The 22,224-nt window shown below is 45.4% G+C and overlaps 1 protein-coding gene across 6 annotated transcripts in view; it reads right to left on the bottom strand.

The window, feature by feature from the left end:
* The window catches only part of garnl3 (GTPase activating Rap/RanGAP domain like 3), a 47,209-nt gene that overhangs the window by 23,074 nt on the left and 1,911 nt on the right, over positions 1–22,224 (bottom strand). For 3 of the 6 annotated variants that reach the window (XM_034547298.1, XM_034547301.1, XM_034547299.1), the window contains exons 1-2: positions 9,735–10,054; positions 5,532–5,601 (exon numbers count right to left, since the gene is read on the bottom strand). In XM_034547298.1, the coding sequence (XP_034403189.1) occupies positions 5,532–5,601; positions 9,735–9,991 (327 nt within the window). In that variant the 5' untranslated portion in view covers positions 9,992–10,054. Of the gene's footprint in view, positions 1–5,531; positions 5,602–9,734; positions 10,055–22,224 lie in introns of those variants that run through there. The other 3 variants (XM_034547303.1, XM_034547302.1, XM_034547304.1) reach the window with 1 other exon arrangement.

Genomic DNA, 22,224 nt, shown 5'->3' with positions numbered 1-22,224 from the left:
AAGTTATTTATCTGTCGATCGAATAACTGATTAATTGAGTAATCGTTTCAATTAAATATGGTTATGAATCGTCTCTTGGGGAATCTTATCGTGATGATATCTTTATATCGAGTTATTTAATTAGTGATTCCAAACATAAAGACCAAAAACATTGATACTGTAAAAACATTTACTCATAATGAACTGTCTGCATCTTCTCCCCTTGGTATTCTATATAAAATAAAATAATACAATCAGGTGTGAAGCTCTGAGGTTTCTGTGCAATAATTGGCTGCAGGAAATACCTCCTCCCCTTCCCTCGTATGCATATCAATGGGCCTGAAAACAAAATATATGTTCCGCTCACTTCCTGGTATGGTGGAGTGTGCCGTGTGTTCATGCGCCACAGTTTGGAAAAGTAAGAGTGGAAGCTCTGGGCCTCCATCTCACTCCCTTACTCCCTTACTCCCTTACTGCCTTACTCCCTTACTGCCTTACTCCCTTACTCCTGCAGCATGTCCAGCGGCGGGCTAATGGAGGGGAACCCAAAGCCTCCACGGTGGATTTGTGCACAAGGAAAACGTGTGACATTGTGTATTGAATGTGAGTTTAGGGAAGTGTTTGTGCGGCCGGCTGTGAAGAGGCTTTCGTGCTGTTTTGTTTTTTTTTGGGGGGGGGGGGGGTGAAAGAATTAAAAATGGGCTGGAGAAAGGAGCCATTACTGTAAGCGCTCTGGGGAGTGTGTGTGTGTGTGTGTGTGTGTGTGTGTGTGATGCACACTCATGCATGCATCACGCAGCCACGGCTTTTAAATCATACAACAGAAGAAGAGTGGCAAAGAAGGAAAAGCTGCACTCCAACGATTCCCCAGTGGGCGAGGGCGTGGGCGGGGGGGGGGGGGGGGCGCGGGGGGGGGGGGGGGGGGGGGGGGGGGGGGGTAGGGAAGAGGAAACAGGGGGAAAGGAAGCAGCGGGTTATGCGTCTACGCTTTAACAAACAACCCATAAAATAAAACTTCTCACCTCTACAAGAGTGGAGGGATGGGGCAGAATGAAAGGAGGAGGGGAGTCAGATGTAGAGAGAGAGAGAGGGACGGAGTGCAGGATGAGGAGGAAGAGAGGGAAAGAGCAAAGGGTAATGGCAACAAAAAGCCGGATGATAAAAGAATAATGGCCGTCTCCACGATGCGTATAATAGATGCATGCACACACACACACACACACGCTCTTATACACACACACTTAAACAGCTCCCGTTTTAGGGCACGACTTGAAGGTTTTCACAAACACAACCGAGCTCACGTCGTATTCACAAAGCCTCTGATTTCCCCAAGGCCCATGGGACAAAGGAGTGTGTGTGTGTGTGTGTGTCGAGGTATTAAATCAATACTTTTGTGACTGCTGATAGATAATTGATCTCATCAGTGGGCCCGTTCATGCACACTCACAGTCCTCCAGGAGAGAACACTGAGGCGGAGGAGAGGAAGTCAGCGGAGGGCGAGGAGGAAAGTAGTAAGTAAAGGGGGTTTGGGGGCGAGCGAGAGGGAGAGAGAGAGAGAGAATAGTGCACAGTCAGAGGGGAGATATGAGTGAGGGATGAGAGAATTATTGAGGAAAAAGGGAAGCAGAAAATGAGAGAGATAAAGAAAATGAATAAAGATAGAAAGATATCCAGAGTAATCAAGGAAACTGATATCTGATATTTGTGTTCTTCTTCATCTCATAGAAACATAACTAGACATGGCAGCCCGGTCCAGCTTTGGATTTTTGGAAGTCTTTTTTTTTTGGCGCAACGGTGGAAGGAATAGATTAAACCGCGCGCGTGTGTGTGTGTGTGTGTGTGTGTGTGTGTGTGTGTGTGTGTCTGCTCCAGCTGAAGATGCACATGTTGCCTGGCTCATTAGCTTAGTTGCACTTTGTGGGTTTATTGTATATGAGGGAGAAGTCCTTGTTCCAGACTGGCGGATGTATGCATGAGAGCTTGCTTGTTACTATTTCAGGGTTTAAGGGGAAAAAATAGCAGCTCTCATATTTACACTCCAGCCAAACACATTCCTCATCATGACATCATCTCCACTCCGAATATTAAAGTATAAATCTGTGTCACATGACCAAGTATACGTTATATAGCTGTTTAAACAAATAACACTTTTATTACATCTTCATTCTTAATACTGTTTCCAACCAAATCAACAGTTTTATCATTCGCATATAATAATAATAATAATAATAATAATAAACTTTAATTACATAATTATTTTCAAAACAAAAAGGATTACAAAGTTAGATAGAATTGTGAGATAAATATTGACAAAAACAATTTAGAAAAGCTTAAGTTTTATAATGCTGCGCAAAGTATAGCTACTCTAAATGAGTAAAATAAAACGATGACAAAATGCTACAAAATAATAAGGAGACAAAAGTTAAGAGAACGTCTTTGTATACAGATACAAGTGAAAATGTAAACTTAGAAAAATATGTTGTTAAGAGGCATTAAAAAGAGGGATGTCTATTAAAGTCTGCCAGCAACAGTTCACCTGGCTGTCTGACACAATATTTCCAAAATAATGGTGAATGTATAAGGATAAATCTGTCGGTATAGCAACAGCAACAGACGGTACAGTTTGTGTCTGTGTGTGTCACTGAGGTCATTTAGTGACCCAGACAGGAAGTAAAAAAATACTACAGCTGCCGCATTTAAGAAAGGAAGTGAAACTGAGCCTTACTGTTTACATTGCTCGGTCTTTCCCAAAATGAGTTTTCTTTTTCATCCATTGCATATATATATAATATATATATTTAATTTTTTTATTTGACGACAATACGAAAAAATATAGAATATATACGGACTCATCTTTTAATACTTCTTAATTAATTTAGTCCACTAACGTACATACAATATAACAAGTGCAAGCTCCTCTCAGACAAACTGATCCCAGCACAGCACGCATGCAAAAAGCCCTTTGATGTGGCGGACGACTCCTGCAATGCTATTAATGATGATGTGTGAGGTTGCTGTACAGAAGACATGAAGTAACAACCGGCAACCAGTGAAGGAGAAAATGAGAGGTGGTTATTCTAATAATAATAATAATGAAAAGGCAAACGATGTCTGCTACGTAGCCGTTGGCTGCACCTGATTAGCATTAACGCGGCTATACGCTAGGTCACACTAGGCTACGCTATCAACAGCACCAAACCAATAATCTGCAGAAGACAGCATGGCTATGAAGGTGAATAAAAGTGACAAATAGAGAACAACAAACCAAGAAAAGCAGAGTTTAGAGGATCTGCAACAACCTCTAGACCAGAGATTTAAGTTGCAACTCGCCGCTGGAGCTTCATTCAAGTGTCAGACACAAAAAAACAACCTCTCATTATAGATACCAATAATAGACCAGGGCCCTCTCAGGAAAAAGTGTGTGTTCCTGTGGATCTAGAGGCTCCGCCCCCCATAAATACACCACTGTAATCTAACTGTTCTCCAATAGTTCCCCTCGATGACTCTAGTCGTGACTCACGAGTGTGTATTCCTGAAAAGAAGGAAGCCGTCCACGCATCTTGGCATTGGAGCTAAATATGAATATCGGGAGGCCGACAAATCTAAAACGGAGTCCTTCCCCCCCACGTTAAGACCATTTGTATATCAGTTACTCACCATGTGTTACCTCACATTGCTAAAGAAAACTGTTTCACGCTCGCTGGGGACATTTCACGTCCAAAGTAGAACATTTAAAAACTCCTCAGCTCTAATTAGTTGTTTTTCTCCTGGTGAGTTGGAAGAGGAAGCAGAGGAACCTATTCTCCACAGGTCTAATGTGCAACTATATATATATAAAAAGGTCATCTTTAGTTAAGTTGTACCTTTAATAACTTGTTCTCCAGTTAAACTATATTAAAACATGTCACAGATAAACATCTTAATGCTACCTCACAAAAATAAAACAAGAATTAAAACGCATCGTACCTCATGAGAGGAAACTCACATCTTGTAATTGCCACATGTGGCCACAGTGGCCGCTGTTCAGCAAATGTCACGCAGCCTAACACACACACACACACACACACACACACACAAACACAGTCGCACAAAGTGAGACACACACACACGCGAGAGTGCGAATAAATTCAGTGTGACAGTGACAGTCAAAAGTCTCCGAGGCAGTGACAGTAACACTGGCAGGCGGGTGGGAGTGGAGCAGTCTGCTCACACACACACACACACACACACACACACGCACACACATGTGCATGAGTGGTTTGAAGAGTGTGTGTGCCATAAAAGTTTGGTAAGACATTAATGCCTCACTGAAGATACATTTGAACCCCTTGACCTTTTCCTCTACCTTTCACAATAAAAGCACATGACATGTACTCTCCATAACTGTCTACCAGAGGGAAAAGTAAACACAATAAAATAGCGTACCGGGTCAACAAGGATCCGGGTATTTAACCTTCTGTCTGCGTAAATCTATTTTTTTTATCGTATTCCCCAAAAAATAGTTCAGCCAACAGGGGACATCTAGGGGGGTAATTTAAACAGGACCAGCTTGATTAGCATCAAGCCTGTGTTCAGCTTTTCATCCATTACAATAATTACCAAAGTCTTAATATCCAAAAGTCAATCACGATTGATCACAGACGACCCTTGAAGCCTTCACATCAAATTCTAGTGCAGCGTAGGATAGAGAGAGTGTGGAGGAAGAGGAAGAGGAAGATGAAGAGGAAGAGGCGTCTCACACTGCTGTGTGGGGCCCACTGTAAGATCTGAGGCTATCAGCTCACTCATGCTGCCTCACTACAGTGTTGGGAAACCGCTCTCTCTCTCTTCATTTTTCTCACGTACACACCCACACACACACACACACACACACAGCATTGTGTGTGTGAGTGTGTGTCAGTCTGCCGGCGCTGATAGGCGGCATGTGGTTTCTCCTCAACACTAATCAGTCGTACGCGTGGCGGGCGGCACTCAGGGAACGACCCTCAACATGTCGCTAGTAGGAAGTACGATTGCAGCGTGAGACTTCCTGTCACTGCGGGCTATCGGGACGCACAGAGCTGCATTCAGCTCACAGTGGAGGGACGCACACACACACACACACACACACACATGCACACACACTCCCCTACAGCAATAATGACTCAACAGCTTAGTAACAGACCACAAAGACACACACTGTGATGCAGCTTTCACAACAAACTTCAGAGACCTGCATCAGTGTGAGTGGAGCACCCATGGTGATCCCATGGGGGTCCCATGGTGTGGTGTTCCCATGGTGATCCCATGGGTGCTCCACGTCGGCCTATCGCCTGCACCACACCCGGTACGTCATGACTCATCTGTTGCCCCCCCCCCCCCACCCCACCCCCACCCCCACCCCGCTTCTGTCGTCCATCCATGTCAACAAAAAAAAAAGGAAGATGAGACAGTCTGGAAAAGGGAGGAGAGATCAACGAGCAGATGGAATCGACAAACCAGGACGAGGCGACGATCACAGGGAGACACAAAGACGGCGACAGACAGAGCAGTGCATTGTGGGTGGGACTCACCAGCTCCACCGAACCATAGTGTTTCCTGCTGAAGTCTCCGCGCCTGCAGCCCAAGTCCTCCGAGGCAGAGCTGCAACACAAACGCATGGTCAGACACACGGCCTGTCGGTGCTCCATCACACAGGCACACACACACAAACCCAGGCAGCTGCAGCATCTGATGCTTTTCTCTTCTTTACTCTGCCCTTTTCTTTCTTTCCCTTCCTTCCCCCTGCCCGAGTCCTGGTCGATGTGGTGGGGCGGCTGGTGGCATGGTGACTGGCCCGGGAGCGGCGGGCCAACCCCAGGTCTGATTGAGACGCTGGTCCTGATTGAATTAAGCCGGAGTGATAGATGGAGACCGGGCCGGGGGAGCGGATATGTAGAAAGAGACGGCCATCTTCCGCTCTTACGTGCCGAACAGGTGGATTTAGAAGATTTTTAACTCATTCAGAAGTGTATAAAGGCCCTTAAAGCCTCTAAGTAGTATGAAGCATCAAACATAAGGCGGTTCAATGACGCCGTGTGTGTGTGTGTGTGTGTGTGTGTGTGTGTGTGTGTGTGCGTGTGCGTGTGTGTGTGCATATAGGGGGTATTTCATGCATGCATACGTCTTTACGAGTGTCCGGGTGACAATATGACCTGCATCTTTTCTGCTTCCTCCGTCTCCTTGGACCACATCCCCCACACCTCTTAGAGCTCTCCTCACTGGTCAGGTTTCTCTCTCTCTCTCTCTCTCTCTCTCCCTGCAGAGTGGAGCTGTTAATATATAATGCACACTCAAGCTTAAAGGACCCGTTTTAAAGAGCGTCCGTTTTAAAGAGAGTGGATGTGTCCATCACCGTTTCCTTACCCACTCTCTTCCTCTACATATACTACAACATGTGCTCCATCACAGCATTTACCTTCACGCACTCCCACTTGTTCCTTCTCAGCACCCAGGTCGCCAGGTGTAATTAGATATTAGATATAGATGCACTTTTTTTAAATTGCATGTACCATCAACAACTTCTCTGTAGTCGCTGTGGTTCATGAGGGATTCCTTGTTTCATAACCTTGGTTAGTTGGTTTGACAGTCACTCACACACAAGGAAATACATGTTTCCAAAACCACAACACTTGGCTGCATATTTCCAGATTTCTAATTATCACGAGAGACATTTGAAGACATGTCGGTAGCCCGTGGCGAGTAAAGAGCCGTGTCTGCACGCGGTGGTGTCTGTCGGACCACAAAGCCGTGCAGACACCTATTAAAGAGGTGGAACGAGCCAAAGAGAAGTGCTTTAAGTGTGATGAGGAACGCGGGCCTGCCAGCGGACCTCTGGGAGTGCAACGCAGCGGAGGTGACATGTTTAGATCGATTTTAAAGTATCGCGCGTCAAAGGAATTACAGCGACAAAAGAAAAGGTCCTTTATGGTGTGAGTTTGATAATCCTGTCAGGAAGTACAGTCTATACAATGAAACTAAGGTTTAGACTTTATTCTTCCCCTTTGAAGAAATACAAACTTGTCCCAATCATGTTTGTACTTCAAATCTCAAGTTTGAACATTTAATTCAATTTCAAAATAATACAAATTAAAGAACACCAGATATTATGCGGTTCGATGCCCATTTTATATTACTTTTTTGGCCTTGTCTTTAATGATCCAAAGACATCGTGGCTTTCGTCTTGCGGCAATATTTGGGATGTTTTATGACTAAAAAGAAAAATGTCATCAACATCAGCTTCAGCTGTATTTTGTGTTTAGTGCTAATTAGCACATGTTAGCATGCTAACGTACACAAATACTTTGGGGAACATGTTAAAATGTATACCTGCGACACATCAGATGTTAGCATAGCATGCTACCATATACAAATAATTTGGGGAACATGGTAAAAGGTATACCTGCGACACATCAGATGTTAGCATAGCATGCTAACATACAGAAATACTTTGGGGAACATGGTAAAAGGTATACCTGCGACACATCAGATGTTAGCATAGCATGCTAACATACAGAAATACTTTGGGGAACATGGTAAAAGGTATACCTGCGACACATCAGATGTTAGCATAGCATGCTAACATACAGAAATACTTTGGGGAACATGGTAAAAATTATACCTGCGACACATCAGATGTTAGCATTGTCACTGTGGGTATGTTAGCATCCAGGCATTAGCGTTAGCTCAAAGCTAACAGAGCTAGCAGCACGGCTTCAGGCTCTCAGTCGTGTGACTACAAGAGGGATTCATAAACCCGTGCTGTTAGCTTACAGCCCCGACATGCTGCTGAACGTGTATCGGAGACGCAACACAGTTCCGACCATTACCCAGCATTCAAAGCGTCCCAAAAGGTTTTGGACATCATAACTTGAACTGTGCAGCGTGACGGCTGTTTGGCTCAAGAAAAATGACACTTTGAAAGCAAAAGAGAAATGTCTCTGAAGCAGAACAGCTGTAAAATGGATATTCATTACTCCACCGCTGCACTCAGGGCTGGAGCACGGGAAAGGTTACAAACTGTGGTTTCCGTCACGAGACAATGGACAGTCGCCACTGAAAGGCTCCATAGTGCGGTGAAATATGAAGCATAAATCACACTAAACCTCACGCTGCCAAAGAAAAAAAAAAAGCCACTCCTGTTATCGGTTACGTTAAATACGGTACGAGTCTTTAAACCTTTACATCTCTTCCTAAAGAGGCTCTTTTTGAGATTGTGCCGACCTCATTTGGCCAACAAGCATGAGCAAACACAAGACCCTCGAGAGTGACAATGAAACGCACAAAAGAAAGACCACAACATCCCAAATGTATCAAAACATTCAGCAGCTTTCTGTCTTATACACATACATCCACATATAAATACAATAAATAATTTAAATGACCGTTTCCCACTGCAGCTCTTAGACGCCACTTGACGCTGAGATGTTAAACCATAGCACTCGTCTGTTTTTCTTCTTCTTCTAAGTGAACTTTGGGGAATCACTTTGGGTATTTAAATCATTTTAATCCAATTTGAATTCATCTGATCCATGCGCCAAGACTGAAATTTGTTAATTAATTAAAAAAAATAAAAAATTATAGATACAGATTGGTGCACTATACAGACACTTTTTATCAGAGCCCTTTTAGATTATTCTTAATAAAACGGGTCACAAAGTGATGTTTAAATAAAAATATGAGGATGCTGGACGAAGATGCAGATGACTCACACAAAACGGAGAAAATAAACACGCCAAATCATACCATGACAGCAATATGATAGGCTCAGAAGAGCATTTCATAACAAGAGGAGCATTTTGAGGAAATGTCCTCAAACACCCCCCCCCCCCCCCCCCCCCCCCCCCCCCCTCTCTCCGCACTAGTGGTGCAGCATGGAAAGGAGGCGTCTCCTCTAATGGCAGCGCTGTGCCATAAGAGCTTTATGATCACGCAATCTCTCTCTCTGTGTTCAAGTGTAACTGCATCGCACAGCATGGCATCGTCAGATCAATAAGAGGCTGGAAATGAGCTCCTCTGCTAAGTGACCCTACATCTGAAGTGTGCAGTTGAAGCCAGGTGCTTGTTCCTTCAGTGCGGCTGCACACACACACACACACACACACACACACACACACACACACACACACGCACACACACACACACGCGCGTTATAATGCCGGAGCTGCGTGCACCTCCAACTGAAAAAGCATGCAATGAATAATTCATAATTTCCCTCGTGCATATACTGAAATCTGCAGTCGCGAAAAACACCCGTGTACACAGCTCAATTAATTAACGACAGCGTAGATGAACCGACTCAGTTTCACAAAAGTTGCGCATGAAGCGGCGCAGTGGTCCAATTAAAAGATGAACGAGGGGCGTCAAGACTTCAGGGCTGGAGACGTGTGGATCCAGGAGGGCTCAGTTCGACAGCCATGATGCATAAATATATGATATATGATGCACTTAGCTGTCAAAACTCAACAAACAGTCGATTATTCGACGACCCGAGAGCGCAATGAGGCACTTTTACGCATAGAAGTCTCGCGCACCGCAGCAGGTGTGCTCGGCTTTGGGGCTACAGGGTAAGACAAGCCAGTACTGCAGGTATGTGATAGAGAGACCACAGAAAGCCATGCATTCAACAGATGAGAGAGAGAGAGAGAGAGAGAGAGAGAGAGGTGCGTGCAGAAGAAACACAGGTCAAAAGTAGGATTTCTGTTTCGTTGTTGTTGTTGTTGTTGTTGTTGTTTTACCGGTGATTGAAAGTCAACAGTTTGTTAGAGGCTGGATCCACACTGCTCATGTCCCCATGCGATGTCGTGTCCAGCGGACCAGGCGACAACAACAAGCCGGCGTCCCTGACCCTCCTCTCTCCGTGTGGCGGTCCTCCCGTTAAGAGCACCGGGACGTCACCGCGGCGAGAACTCCGGTAACAGCTGATCGAGCCCCGGCTGGTGGTCTGACTCTGAGCTCCGGTCTCTACGGCGATGAAGCGGAACGGCTCTGCCATGGAGCTGTGCTTACTGGGGGAGCTCCCTCTCTCTCTCCCTCTCTCCCTCTCTCCCTCTCTCCCTCTCTCTCCCTCTCTCCCTCTCTCCCTCTCTCCCTCTCTCCCTCTCTCTCCTCATGTGTTGCTCTCTCTCTCTCTCTAAAGTGTTGGTCTCTCTCTCTCTCTCCGCATGTGTTGGTCTCTCTCTCTCTCCAATATGTTGGTCTCTCTCTCTCTCCTCATGTGTTGCTCTCTCTCTCCAATGTGTTGGTCTCTCTCTCTCTCTCCAATATGTTGGTCTCTCTCTCTCTCTCTCCAATATGTTGGTCTCTCTCTCTCTCTCTCCAATGTGTTGGTCTCTCTCTCTCTCTCCGCATGTGTTGGTCTCTCTCTCTCTCTCTCCTCATGTGTTGGTCTCTCTCTCTCTCTCCAATGTGTTGGTCTCTCTCTCTCTCTCTCCAATGTGTTGGTCTCTCTCTCTCTCCAATGTGTTGGTCTCTCTCTCTCTCCAATGTGTTGGTCTCTCTCTCTCTCTCCTCATGTGTTGGTCTCTCTCTCTCTCTCTCCTCATGTGTTGGTCTCTCTCTCTCCAATGTGTTGGTCTCTCTCTCTCTCCAATGTGTTGGTCTCTCTCTCTCTCTCCTCATGTGTTGGTCTCTCTCTCTCTCTCTCTCCTCATGTGTTGGTCTCTCTCTCTCCAATGTGTTGGTCTCTCTCTCTCTCCAATGTGTTGGTCTCTCTCTCTCTCTCCAATGTGTTGGTCTCTCTCTCTCTCCAATGTGTTGGTCTCTCTCTCTCTCTCCAATGTGTTGGTCTCTCTCTCTCTCTCCAATGTGTTGGTCTCTCTCTCTCTCCAATGTGTTGGTCTCTCTCTCTCTCTCCAATGTGTTGGTCTCTCTCTCTCTCTCCAATGTGTTGGTCTCTCTCTCTCTCCAATGTGTTGGTCTCTCTCTCTCTCTCCAATGTGTTGGTCTCTCTCTCTCTCTCCAATGTGTTGGTCTCTCTCTCTCTCCAATGTGTTGGTCTCTCTCTCTCTCTCCAATGTGTTGGTCTCTCTCTCTCTCCAATGTGTTGGTCTCTCTCTCTCTCTCCTCGTGTGTTGGTCTCTCTCTCTCTCTCTCTCCTCATGTGTTGGTCTCTCTCTCTCCAATGTGTTGGTCTCTCTCTCTCTCTCCAATGTGTTGGTCTCTCTCTCTCTCTCCAATGTGTTGGTCTCTCTCTCTCTCCAATGTGTTGGTCTCTCTCTCTCTCTCCAATGTGTTGGTCTCTCTCTCTCTCTCCAATGTGTTGGTCTCTCTCTCTCTCCAATGTGTTGGTCTCTCTCTCTCTCTCCAATGTGTTGGTCTCTCTCTCTCTCTCCAATGTGTTGGTCTCTCTCTCTCTCCAATGTGTTGGTCTCTCTCTCTCTCTCCAATGTGTTGGTCTCTCTCTCTCTCTCCAATGTGTTGGTCTCTCTCTCTCTCTCCAATGTGTTGGTCTCTCTCTCTCTCTCCAATGTGTTGCTGGAGGCTCTGCAGAGCAAAAGGCACCATTCAGAGCAGCTTATTCCCCCCTTCTTCTTTTTCTTCTTCTTCCTCTTGTTTTTCTTCTTCTAGCTATTGTTACATCACCCTCAATTACGTGACACTTCTCTACAGTTTCAATATCCTGAAAGGCAAAGCGATGATGTGATATATTCCTGAGGCTGCAGGTTCATTCGGTGGGAGAGAAAATAGGATTTGAAGATGCATTTACATTTATGTTCTGCTCTGAAATGGGAATTATGGGTCAGTTAGGAGCAGAAAAGGGCACGAAATTATAGCCTGCCTAACTTTGCATCATTTAATGTCGTATCAGCTTTTATTTTGAAAGTCAATTGTCATTACCACCATGCCAATAAGTCACATTTAAGTTGTAATTAACGGCTTTATTAACTTCATGGGTTGCCAGGTTGTGAACACTCTTTTTGCCATGCCTTTTCTTCATATAGGCCACATGCATTTACACAAGATATTCATCAGCATGCTGGAATTCTAAAAATAAATATCTAAATAATAAAATATATATATCGCCACATGAATAAAAAATATCTCTTAAAAGCAGAGACTGGTCTTTTTTTTGCCACTCAGATCCCTCCCCGGTGCTCTCTGGGGTATTACCCATAATGCCACTCAACCACCGGTCCAGGCAACGATAAGGTCATTCACTCCTTCATTCATTCACTCCCTCTTCTCCTCTCTTACTCTCTTTTCATACGCTTCTCATGTCCCACGGTGTGGCGACAACGTGGCGTTCATGACACCGCCGCCTCAGGAACCGAGACGGCGTCCAAACATCCTCATGTGGAGTCACTGCTCTCCTTCCTCCGGGTTCAGGTCCACAGACCCCAACAAACGCACGTGTGAAAATATCAAATCAATCAATATACTGTTTTTTTCTTTTCTTCTGGCCTTATTAAAAGTCAATACTGTAAGTACTTAAGTGGTTTAATTAGCTAAGAACTAAGTTAGTGCTTATTTGATGATTATATTTGGACAACGTATGGAAGAAAACAACATTATTATTACGAGAGCTCGACTAGATGTTGACTTATTACGGATATTTTGGTGACATTGGAAGAAATGACTAACTATGTTTAATGTTCTTTATAAACAGGCTCTCCATTACATCATGTATCCACTCCTCGGTGTTCACCAGGCGGGTCGGGTTTGTCACAACGAGCGTTTCCTTTCACTTTATCACATTGTTTTAACTGTTTCACTCGACACGTTGATGTTGTACTAATATCCGTTATCGCTGTTTTAAGTGTTTAAAAAGAGCCAAAACAGGAGGGGGAAGGCTCTGTCATGTGACATGTGTGAGTGATAGATGGAGCACAAAGGGGAGAGGAGATATTGAACATGTGAGGGGGAGGACACGGAGAAAACAGACAAAACAGGCTTTAATATGAACACACACACACACACAGCAGGTGAAATATGAGCATAGTTAAATCTGATACCTTCACGATAGTCCAGCCACAGCCTGTGTCTCTCTCCACACACACACACACACACACACACACACACACACAGAGAAAGAGTGCAGGAATGCTCGGCTCGGGCTACATGGCACTCAGCTGCTGCTCATCCATTTTTAATCATTTTTAACCCCCCCCCCCCCCCCCCCCCCCCCCTCCTCTGCGACACGCCACCCCACAAGAAAACACCCAAAGCTTCCGACGCTCGTTTTCTGAACACGACTTCCCTTTTTTAAAGACGGCTCACGTGGAAATGCAGCCGAGATCCTCGACGGCCCGAAGGAAAAGGAATTAATCATTTTGGAAATGAGAGACGCTGAAAAAACGTCGCCCTCGTTTTTCTCTCACGTCGGGATCAAGTTACAAAGAATCAGCCTGAGATACCTGAACACCCCCGCCTCTAATTAGAGCCCCGAGGACACACACACACACACACACACACACACACACACAGCCTCATCCCGTACCCTCCCATTGTTACACTTTGACACGCACGGCCCACGTGGCCTTTGAGGGCTTCTGGTTTCTGTGCAGCCGCTCTGGAACAAGGGAAGTCAGACGGGGAGCACTTCCTGTTCAAAGGTCAGTGTGTTAGTGCGGCGCTGCAGCATCACGCCGAACGCACAACACAGAGGACATGAGAGGAATAACTGGTACACACAAGGAGTGTGCGTTTAATTCTTTGTCCCTTCATCTCATAACGAGTTGGGGTTTGGATACTCGCTTTAATTCCCAGCCTGGCATTGACCAACGGCTGGGTTCACCTGGACAGGTGTCCGGTTTATCTCAGGGCCTCATATAGAGACAGACAAGCACACACACACACACACACACAGACACAGACACAGACACAGACACAGACACACACACACACACACAGACACACAGACACACAGACACACAGACACACACACAGACACACACACAGACACACAGACACACACACACACACACACACAGACACACAGACACACACACACACACACACACAGACACAGACACAGACACAGACACACACACAGACACAGACACACACACAGACACAGACACACACAGACAGACACACACACACAGACACAGACACACACAGACACACACACAGACACACAGACACACAGACACACACACACACACACACACACACACACACACACACACACACACAGACACACACAGACACACACACACACACACACACACACACACACACACACACACACACACACACACACACACACACACACAGACACAGACACACACACACAGACAGACACAGACACACACACACACACGCCTACAGGGCGGTTTAGAGCCTCCGATTAAACCTGAGCTGCATGTCTTTGGACCGCGGGAGGAAGCCCGAGAACCCGGAGGGAACCCACGCTGCCAAGGGGAGAACGTGCAAACTCCACCCAGAAGGACCGCCCGGGGATCGTGGGTTCGAAACCCGGGCGGTCCTCCTGCACCGTGCAGCCCACTTGCTATGATATAAGACTAATTAAAAAGAAAGAAAGAAAGAGTTGAACCAGAGAAGTTGGGGTATTTTTTCGTTTAAAAAAATACACACCAAAAAAAGACTTAATGGACTGAATGTAAAGACAAGGTGTGTGTGTGTGCGTGTGCGTGTGTGTGTGTGCGTGTGTGTGTGTGTGTGACCCAGCAGTGATGGACTATCCCAAGCTTTGCATTCCCCCAGACAAATGCATCTTCAAAGATGGGGTCATGAGTGTAGGCGTGGGTTCAATCCATGTGTTCCGTGCCAGTAGCGGGCTTTGTGGCTTTGCCGTGCACAGGTACGCAAAAATGCACGTGCGTGTCCACGAGCACGTGCACGCAGCGGGAGCAGACTAATCCCTGGGAGCTTTAGGCCGCCTTCTCTCTGGACCGCCGCCCCCCCCTCCGGCCCTTTGAGACCCGTCTGACCACGGCGTAAACAAAGCCTCCGCGTGAGGGTGTGAACGCGTGAAAAGAATGTATTTGCTCGAAATAGATTTATAGAAATGAGTAAAAAACACTATTTCAAAGTACATGGCGTGCGTGCACACACACACACACACACACACACACGCGCGCGCGCAGGCATCAACGCAGCCCGGAGGTTTTTAGTGTCACACGCCATCCAGATAAAACATGCACATCCAAAGAGCTTTAAACCGCTGCATTGGTTTACATTAGAATGCATTGTGAAAGATTAAAGTGCAGTTCCATCAAAAAGTGATTTCTCCTTCAAATGGTTTCAATTTAAACCCACTGGAATAAAAAGTGTTTAAAACTAAAATTACAAAAAATAGCACAACGAGCTATTACATAAAAATATGCACTTTATTGTCATATCATCTGTTATGGAAAGTGCATTTAAGTTCAGTGAGTTTCCTGCTGACACAAACATCTTTTAAAGTATTTTTGATTGTTGTGCATATAAATGATGCACATTAGTCTATCCAGGTAAAATGTTTCCAGCTCTATTTTTAATTTTCATTAAAAAAAAAAGTATTGCAATATGTATTGAATCGCGATATAGCGCGATAAAACGTATCGTGACACGTGGATCGCGATACATATCGTATTTTTGGTGCTTACTTCAGATTACTCGATGATGACAATACTTGTTTTTACACATTGAGTCCACATTGCTGCAATAAATGATCAGAGTACTTTTTATGGTGAAAATGACCAACCGACTCGTTCGTGATTTAAACTTTAAACTTCTATGGCTATCTATCTAATGGTCATTTACACAAATAAGCACATGCACGCAGTCGTACGCACGTGCACATGATTTTGGATGCAGGCCGCGGCCTCGTTGTTCCCGGTGCGCGTCCCCCAAATGCCAGCAGGTCACCGCCGTGGCCTCTGGGAAATGTCACCGTGTCGGCCCGCCGGCGATTGATGACGGCGACCCTCATGAAATGTGATCAGGTGAATTAACCTTCCGCCTGGTAACGGTCGGGCCGGCTCCGCCCCTTTCGGCCCGCGGCTACGTGTGCTACGAGGACGCCGACGACGCACTTTAGTCCTAAATAAAATAAATAATGCATCGGAAGACGCAGAACAACGATTGAAGCTCGTTATCTGAATGAAACGACGTAAACACCAATGTTCCTTAATGCACTTTATGATCTTTGTGAACAAGTATGAATGACCAATGCATAGTTCAAGGTATTCATATATATATATATATATATATATATATATATATATATATATATATATATATATATATATATATATATATATATATATATTCATATTCACTTTTAATCTGCAACTTCTCCGCTTGATTTGGAATTCAGAGACGTGCAGAAGATCGAACTAAATGACAAAGATCCAAAGTGTGAATACTTTTTATTACTTTTTAATATATTTCTTTTACAACCACTGACCCTCCACCAATAAGGTAACATCACTGCTTATACAGGGAGAGTCTGCCCTCTTGTGGTTACAGCGCTTATCACAATTAAATAAGAAACTAAATGTTATCGTTTCGTCATGTAAATGTCATGTAAACCCTTTAAAGCATAAAGTATGATAATGTTAAGTAATGGGCCCTATTTTCTAGAAGATTGGAGTTTCCTGATGCACAAACAATCAATTACATTTAAACTTAATTACCCCCCGGATACAGTATTTGTATGTTGCCTCACAGCAATAATGTTCAATAAGGATAATGCATCATGTGACATATGCATTAGAAATAGTGTACTGGAAAGATACATATGGACACTAGTTTCTTTATAAAGGAGTTCAGTAATGATCGACTATATGTTCTGGTTTTTTTTGCCTTTTTATTTCAGGAGAGATAGGAATCACATGTTCTAATACACGTGCATGGCTCCATGTTATTCTCTCTTATTGCTTGAACCCCACACTTCACAAAAAGCCGTTCCTACTATCATAAAAATATCAATATGAATCATTCTTGGCTCGAAACAAATGCCTTTCTTTAAAGTCCCCCGGGGACGAGGAACAAATCATTCATCTCGCACCATCGTCGGGTCAACATTGTAATTATTCCAATACGCTTATAACAAAACCATCGTGCCGTCACAACAACAACACGATGTTAGCGCTGTTTGTCGAGAGGTTATCTTGGTTAAAAAGGTGGGAAATAGACAAACTGATCCTCTCTGTCACTCACAACTGGGAAATGCATTTATTTGTGCATGTGCACACATTTAAAGCACATGTGCACCCAAGTCTGTTTTTGTAAAGGCTCAGGAGGAATAAGCAACGTGCATTATCATACATGTACTACTGCAGTACAACCAAGAGGCCTTCAGTCGGGGGAAACTCCCTGTGAGATGTTTTCTTCCCCCCCGAGAATGTCCCCACAACTTAATTTGATCCACATCTTTACAACCTCCTGCTTCCTAGAATGATTCCACACATACTTTTCAATCTGCCGCACTTCCATCTCTTTTATTCTCTCGCCCTTTGGTTCTGCGGCTCGCTCTCTTAACCGAGAAGGGCTTTTTTTTCTTCTTTTTTTTCCTCCTGTCTGGCCTCCCTTTAAAACCGCAGGGTAACAAAATGTCCATCGGTAACCCCTCCGCGGGCTCCGTTTCCTCCCGCTGTTTGAAGGGTTATGACGGGGGCAGCGTGCGCATAACTTTTGATCGTTCATACTTCGACACGCGCTAACTTCTGCATCTTTTGAGAAAAAGGAAACGGATTATGACTCTTGCGCATGGGGGGAAGGTGGGGGTGCTTTTCGTGCCCGAGCCGGCCCCATCTGAACCGATGGCATGCTTTAAGTGTCTTATGGCAGCCAACTGTAATGGGAAACGTTTTTCCAGCCTGCAAGCTTTCCCGTAGCAGCGCACGGTGCATTTTTAATGTGTAGGTATGTGTCTTAAAGCTCTAAATGGAAGCAGATGTTTCAGTCCAAGAGGAGACGTTTACATAGGGCTGTAATCAAGTCGCGGATTTTTCCTTTTTCTTGCTACTTTCTTTTTTTCTTCTCCTGCAGTAATTCGAATCTATTTTTCGGACTAAATGAGCCCGGTGCTCGGCATCGTGCGCATGGCTGAACTGTGCCCGGTCGTGCTGAGCTACGCTGCCACATATGGGAGTGATTACAGTCCGGTGTTTATCAGACCGACTTACATGGCTGAGCAGAGCAGAACCAGCCTCGCACACTATTTCAATTTCACAGCTACAACCTTCTATGGGAAATCAGACAAGGGACAGAATATCGCACCGCCGGTGAGCGTGCAATCATAAGTCCATAAAGTCTGTTCACAGGTGTAGTCTACTAGTGAAGACCTGTTGGGGTCAGCGTCAGTTGTTTGCAAATTGAATCAAATCTGGGGTCGAAAAGTTGGAAGGAAGAAAAGTTAACCAGATCCTGTGTAGAGGATATGTCTTTATGCTAGTAGCGGCTAATGTAGCTCGAGCTACATTAGCCGCTACTAGCATAAAGACATCCATCTCCAAACCCATCTGTTAGGCCAGTCAAGCTGCATTGTGGGAAATGTAGGTAGCTAGTCGCCATGTTCGGGTTAAGGAAGAATAACGCGCGGAATAAAAATCGTTCTTCTGCATTAATCTAGATTAATTAATCTAGGGCAACAATTATAAAAATGTACACAAAATGTGAAAATGTCTTGGTTTTCACACTCTTCCTTGATTGTACAGTAAATATCTTTGGGTTTTTAAATATGTCACCTTGAACCCTTGAAAGAGAGGGTGGAAGGAAAGCAACAACAAAACCGTCACATTAGCGATGCTGCAAAATGATGTCGATGATAAGAAAATAACATTTATTAAAATAATCTTAAAGAAACCGTCTACCCAGCGTCTTCATTCTCTCGTCCAATCCGAACTACGAGTGTGTGTGTGTGTGTGTGTGTGTCTGTGTGTGAGGGCTATAGAGTTCACAGTATGCAAAGCAGAGCACTAAGTCAGCATAAATGTCAGCAAGTCCATCCATTCAAGTCTCCGGCCGGCTGCTTTATGACGGACGGTAACGCAGAGGGAGACCCGACCGCGTCCATCGTCTGTCCGTCACAGAGATGGACGCACGTCCAAGTCGGTGCATTCTGAGATCTAAAACAACAACAACAACAACACAGAAAACATGTCTGACATTCAAAACGCATGTTCTTCATTCACATGCTGCTTTGAAGCCTACTGTAAAAGCTCCACCGTGGAAACCACAAGAGGATAAACCCAAATACAGATCCCCCCCCCCCCCCCCCCCCCCCCTCCCCTTTAGGAAAAGGCCCATTCCTTCCAGAGCTACATTTGGCTCCAGCCTTTGTGCCAATCTGACAAGCCATACGGCAAAAAAGCCCCCTGGAAACTGCACGGTGGGGTTTTTTTTTTTAGGTCAATGAAGCCGCCGTGACCATGAAGGTTCAGGTGAAAGAGGAGGACGAGTGAGTGAAGGAGTCTCGTCGAGAGGATCTATTTTTGCTCCGTTAATGCGGCAGCGGGGAAGTTTATCGGCGCTCTGCGAGAAGCTTTTTATCCGTGGAGCCGCGCTCGTCCCCGGTAAAAGCGAGGAGGCGCCGCATTGATTCACCAACAGCTCACATATCAAAGCCGACCGACTCCGGGACGTCTCTCTCTCTCTCTTTTTCTTCCAACCCGACGTTGTGAACTTATTAACTCCTTATCCTTTTCCCCGTGTTTGTCGGGCCCGCGTTAATCACATTAAACCACATGTTCTAGATCACACATCGGCCTGCGTTGGCTCCGGGTGATAAACGGGCCGTTCTGCTCCCCCTGCCAGTGAATGCCTTTCCCTTAAATGAACTACGAATGTTCTGTTGTGGGTCGACGAGACTCCGACGCGGTTCTTTTTTTTCCCCACCGAGTCAGAGTTTGCCGATGTTGCCAACGGACTCATTAGAAAGCACGGTCGCCATTTTTTTATTTTCTGATTCTGGCTTCGTCTGATCAAACCTTCCTCCGGTGGTCAGTGTGTTGTGTGTGTGTGTGTGTGTGTGTGTGTGTGCCCGTCGGTTGCTCAGTAACTTCCAGGCTCCTTCAACAGTCTCCTCGAAGCCTAATCTCATTCACACACAATTATCCGAGACAGAACCAGAGCCACGAGTTCAGTCGCAGGTGGAGTTCATACGTTACGATTGTTATGACACGTAATGGGAAAAGAAACAGTGAAGAGGTTGGCGCTCGTTGTTCCTGGAAGACGTCCAGACTCTCCTGTCGAGACTCAAGGGCGAAGAACTCGCCCAAAGTCACGTGTGCGCTTGTTTTACGCACCAGCACGATAAGCTCATATTTCCTGAAGAGTACTCGACTGCAGACTCACATTTTATTTTCATAAACCGTGCAGCAGAACCAGAGATATATATATATATATATATATATATATATATATATATATATATATATATATATATATATCGCCTTTTAGTTATAGTGTGCAGAAATCTGGCGCCTACATTACCCACAAAGCAATTTGACCGTGAAGGTTCAGTAGCAGATTCAGGTGTGTGACAGTTAATGTAGCTTTCCACCTCCGCACCCCATCAATCATTCATTTCAACTGGATCCACATGGACTGCAGATGCATAAATCCTTAATAAACAGGTACATGTATGACATTTGACCTCCGCATTTAAGTATTTTCGGAGCAGCCGGAGAACAACTTGGACTCAAGAACACTTTGACGTGCAGACTGACGCCGGGGAACAAGAACCGGCATCCTCGTGGTTCACGGACGACCCGCTCTACCACCGAGCCGACCCTACAACTACCATACGACAACGTGCAGCACAGCTCCTCGATAATATTTAGATCTTGTATTTGGATTCATTGAAACACATGATAACTATACAACAGAGTCCAGTGGGGGGCTCTTCAGAGGTCAATGAGACTTTACTTGGTTTCAATGTTTTAAGAGTGGAGCGAGTTTAGAGACAAAGCTGCATATGCACAATTTATTATCGCGGGAGTTCAAAAATAATATGTAAAACGCCAAAGAGAGGCCAATTATTCATTTTATGTCTTTATTTACCAGCTCATTAATCAATATTTCCGTTTGCACCTCCGAGTCAACGGGCCAGAGTTAGCTAGAGAGCTAATGTTCCTCTGCAGTCCTCCATCGTCGGGGTAATTCTGTCTTTCTGGGAGGATTCGTGTCAATGTTTTACTCGTCGGGGTTGAAGCTTTTACAATGTGTGCTGAACATAAAGGCGAGGGACACAACAGGAGAGAAGAGTGGCCAACAAAGACGCCCCGGATAAAGACAGCCGGCATCTCGTGGCGGCGCGACAGGTAAATAATAAATGTTTCTCCACATCAAAGCGAAGAGCGTCGTCAGGAGCGACGGGTCTCCATCGTCGTCGTTGTTCCTCCTCCTCGTTTCTGGCTCTCGGCTGACAACATCTTGACAACAGCTTGACAACCGCCTGACAACCGCCTGACAACCTCGTAAGTCCCGCCCCCCCTGTAGTTTCGCGTCACGTTGACAGACGAATCAGTCGGCTCGAACTCGCGGAGGAGGCGGACCTAAAAGTCTGCAAGGGGGCCGACCCCGAGGTTAGCAACCGCTTTAAAAAACTACCTAACTGTATGTAAAGTACTTAAAAACTAGCTCCACCTCAACCGGCTACATCACTTAAACTATTGCATCACTATATATGATCTAATAATGTCATATGTAATAATAATACAACACTTACTGGGCTATTTCTCTGCAGAATGCATACTTCTACTTTTGGTACTAAGGAAGTATTTGCACATTGCTGTATGTTATAGTATTTCTTAGTACTTCTTCCACACAATGTGCCCGTAGCCTGCAGGAGAAAAAGAGGGCCGATGACTCGATAAAACTACCTTATGATGTACTTCCACAGTCAAGCATGTGGAAACACTTCAGCCAGTGTGTGTGTGTGTGTTTCCAAACACACTGTGTGTACTGTCTGATTGTGTTGGTCATGCATTGCTGCACCACGATGGATTATACACAGACTCCTCAGCAGCAGCAGCCCCTTCGCTCAAGTGTCCTCCATATTCCCTCAGTGTCGCGGACAATCTATTTCCCCTCACGCACTCCCGGTCTCGGCCCTGATTGATCGTCCGTTAACCCTCGCTGGCGTCTGAGAGACGGTCTGCCGGGAAGCCTCGCTCCGGGACGCCGGGGGTCCGCCGTGGCCAAACACAGGACAAATCAAGCTAATTAGAAGAGATGTTTAATTTGAGTGCAAGTGCTCGGCACAAAGCTGGCCAGCTCTCGCCCCCGCGTGCACCCTCCACGACTCTATTTGGAAAGTGGGATCACACACAC

This window comes from Cyclopterus lumpus, chromosome 12 (genome assembly GCF_009769545.1).
Source record: "Cyclopterus lumpus isolate fCycLum1 chromosome 12, fCycLum1.pri, whole genome shotgun sequence".
Classification (NCBI taxonomy): domain Eukaryota; kingdom Metazoa; phylum Chordata; class Actinopteri; order Perciformes; family Cyclopteridae; genus Cyclopterus; species Cyclopterus lumpus.
Note: the sequence above shows the minus strand (reverse complement) of the source record. Positions and strands in the feature narration are given on the sequence as shown.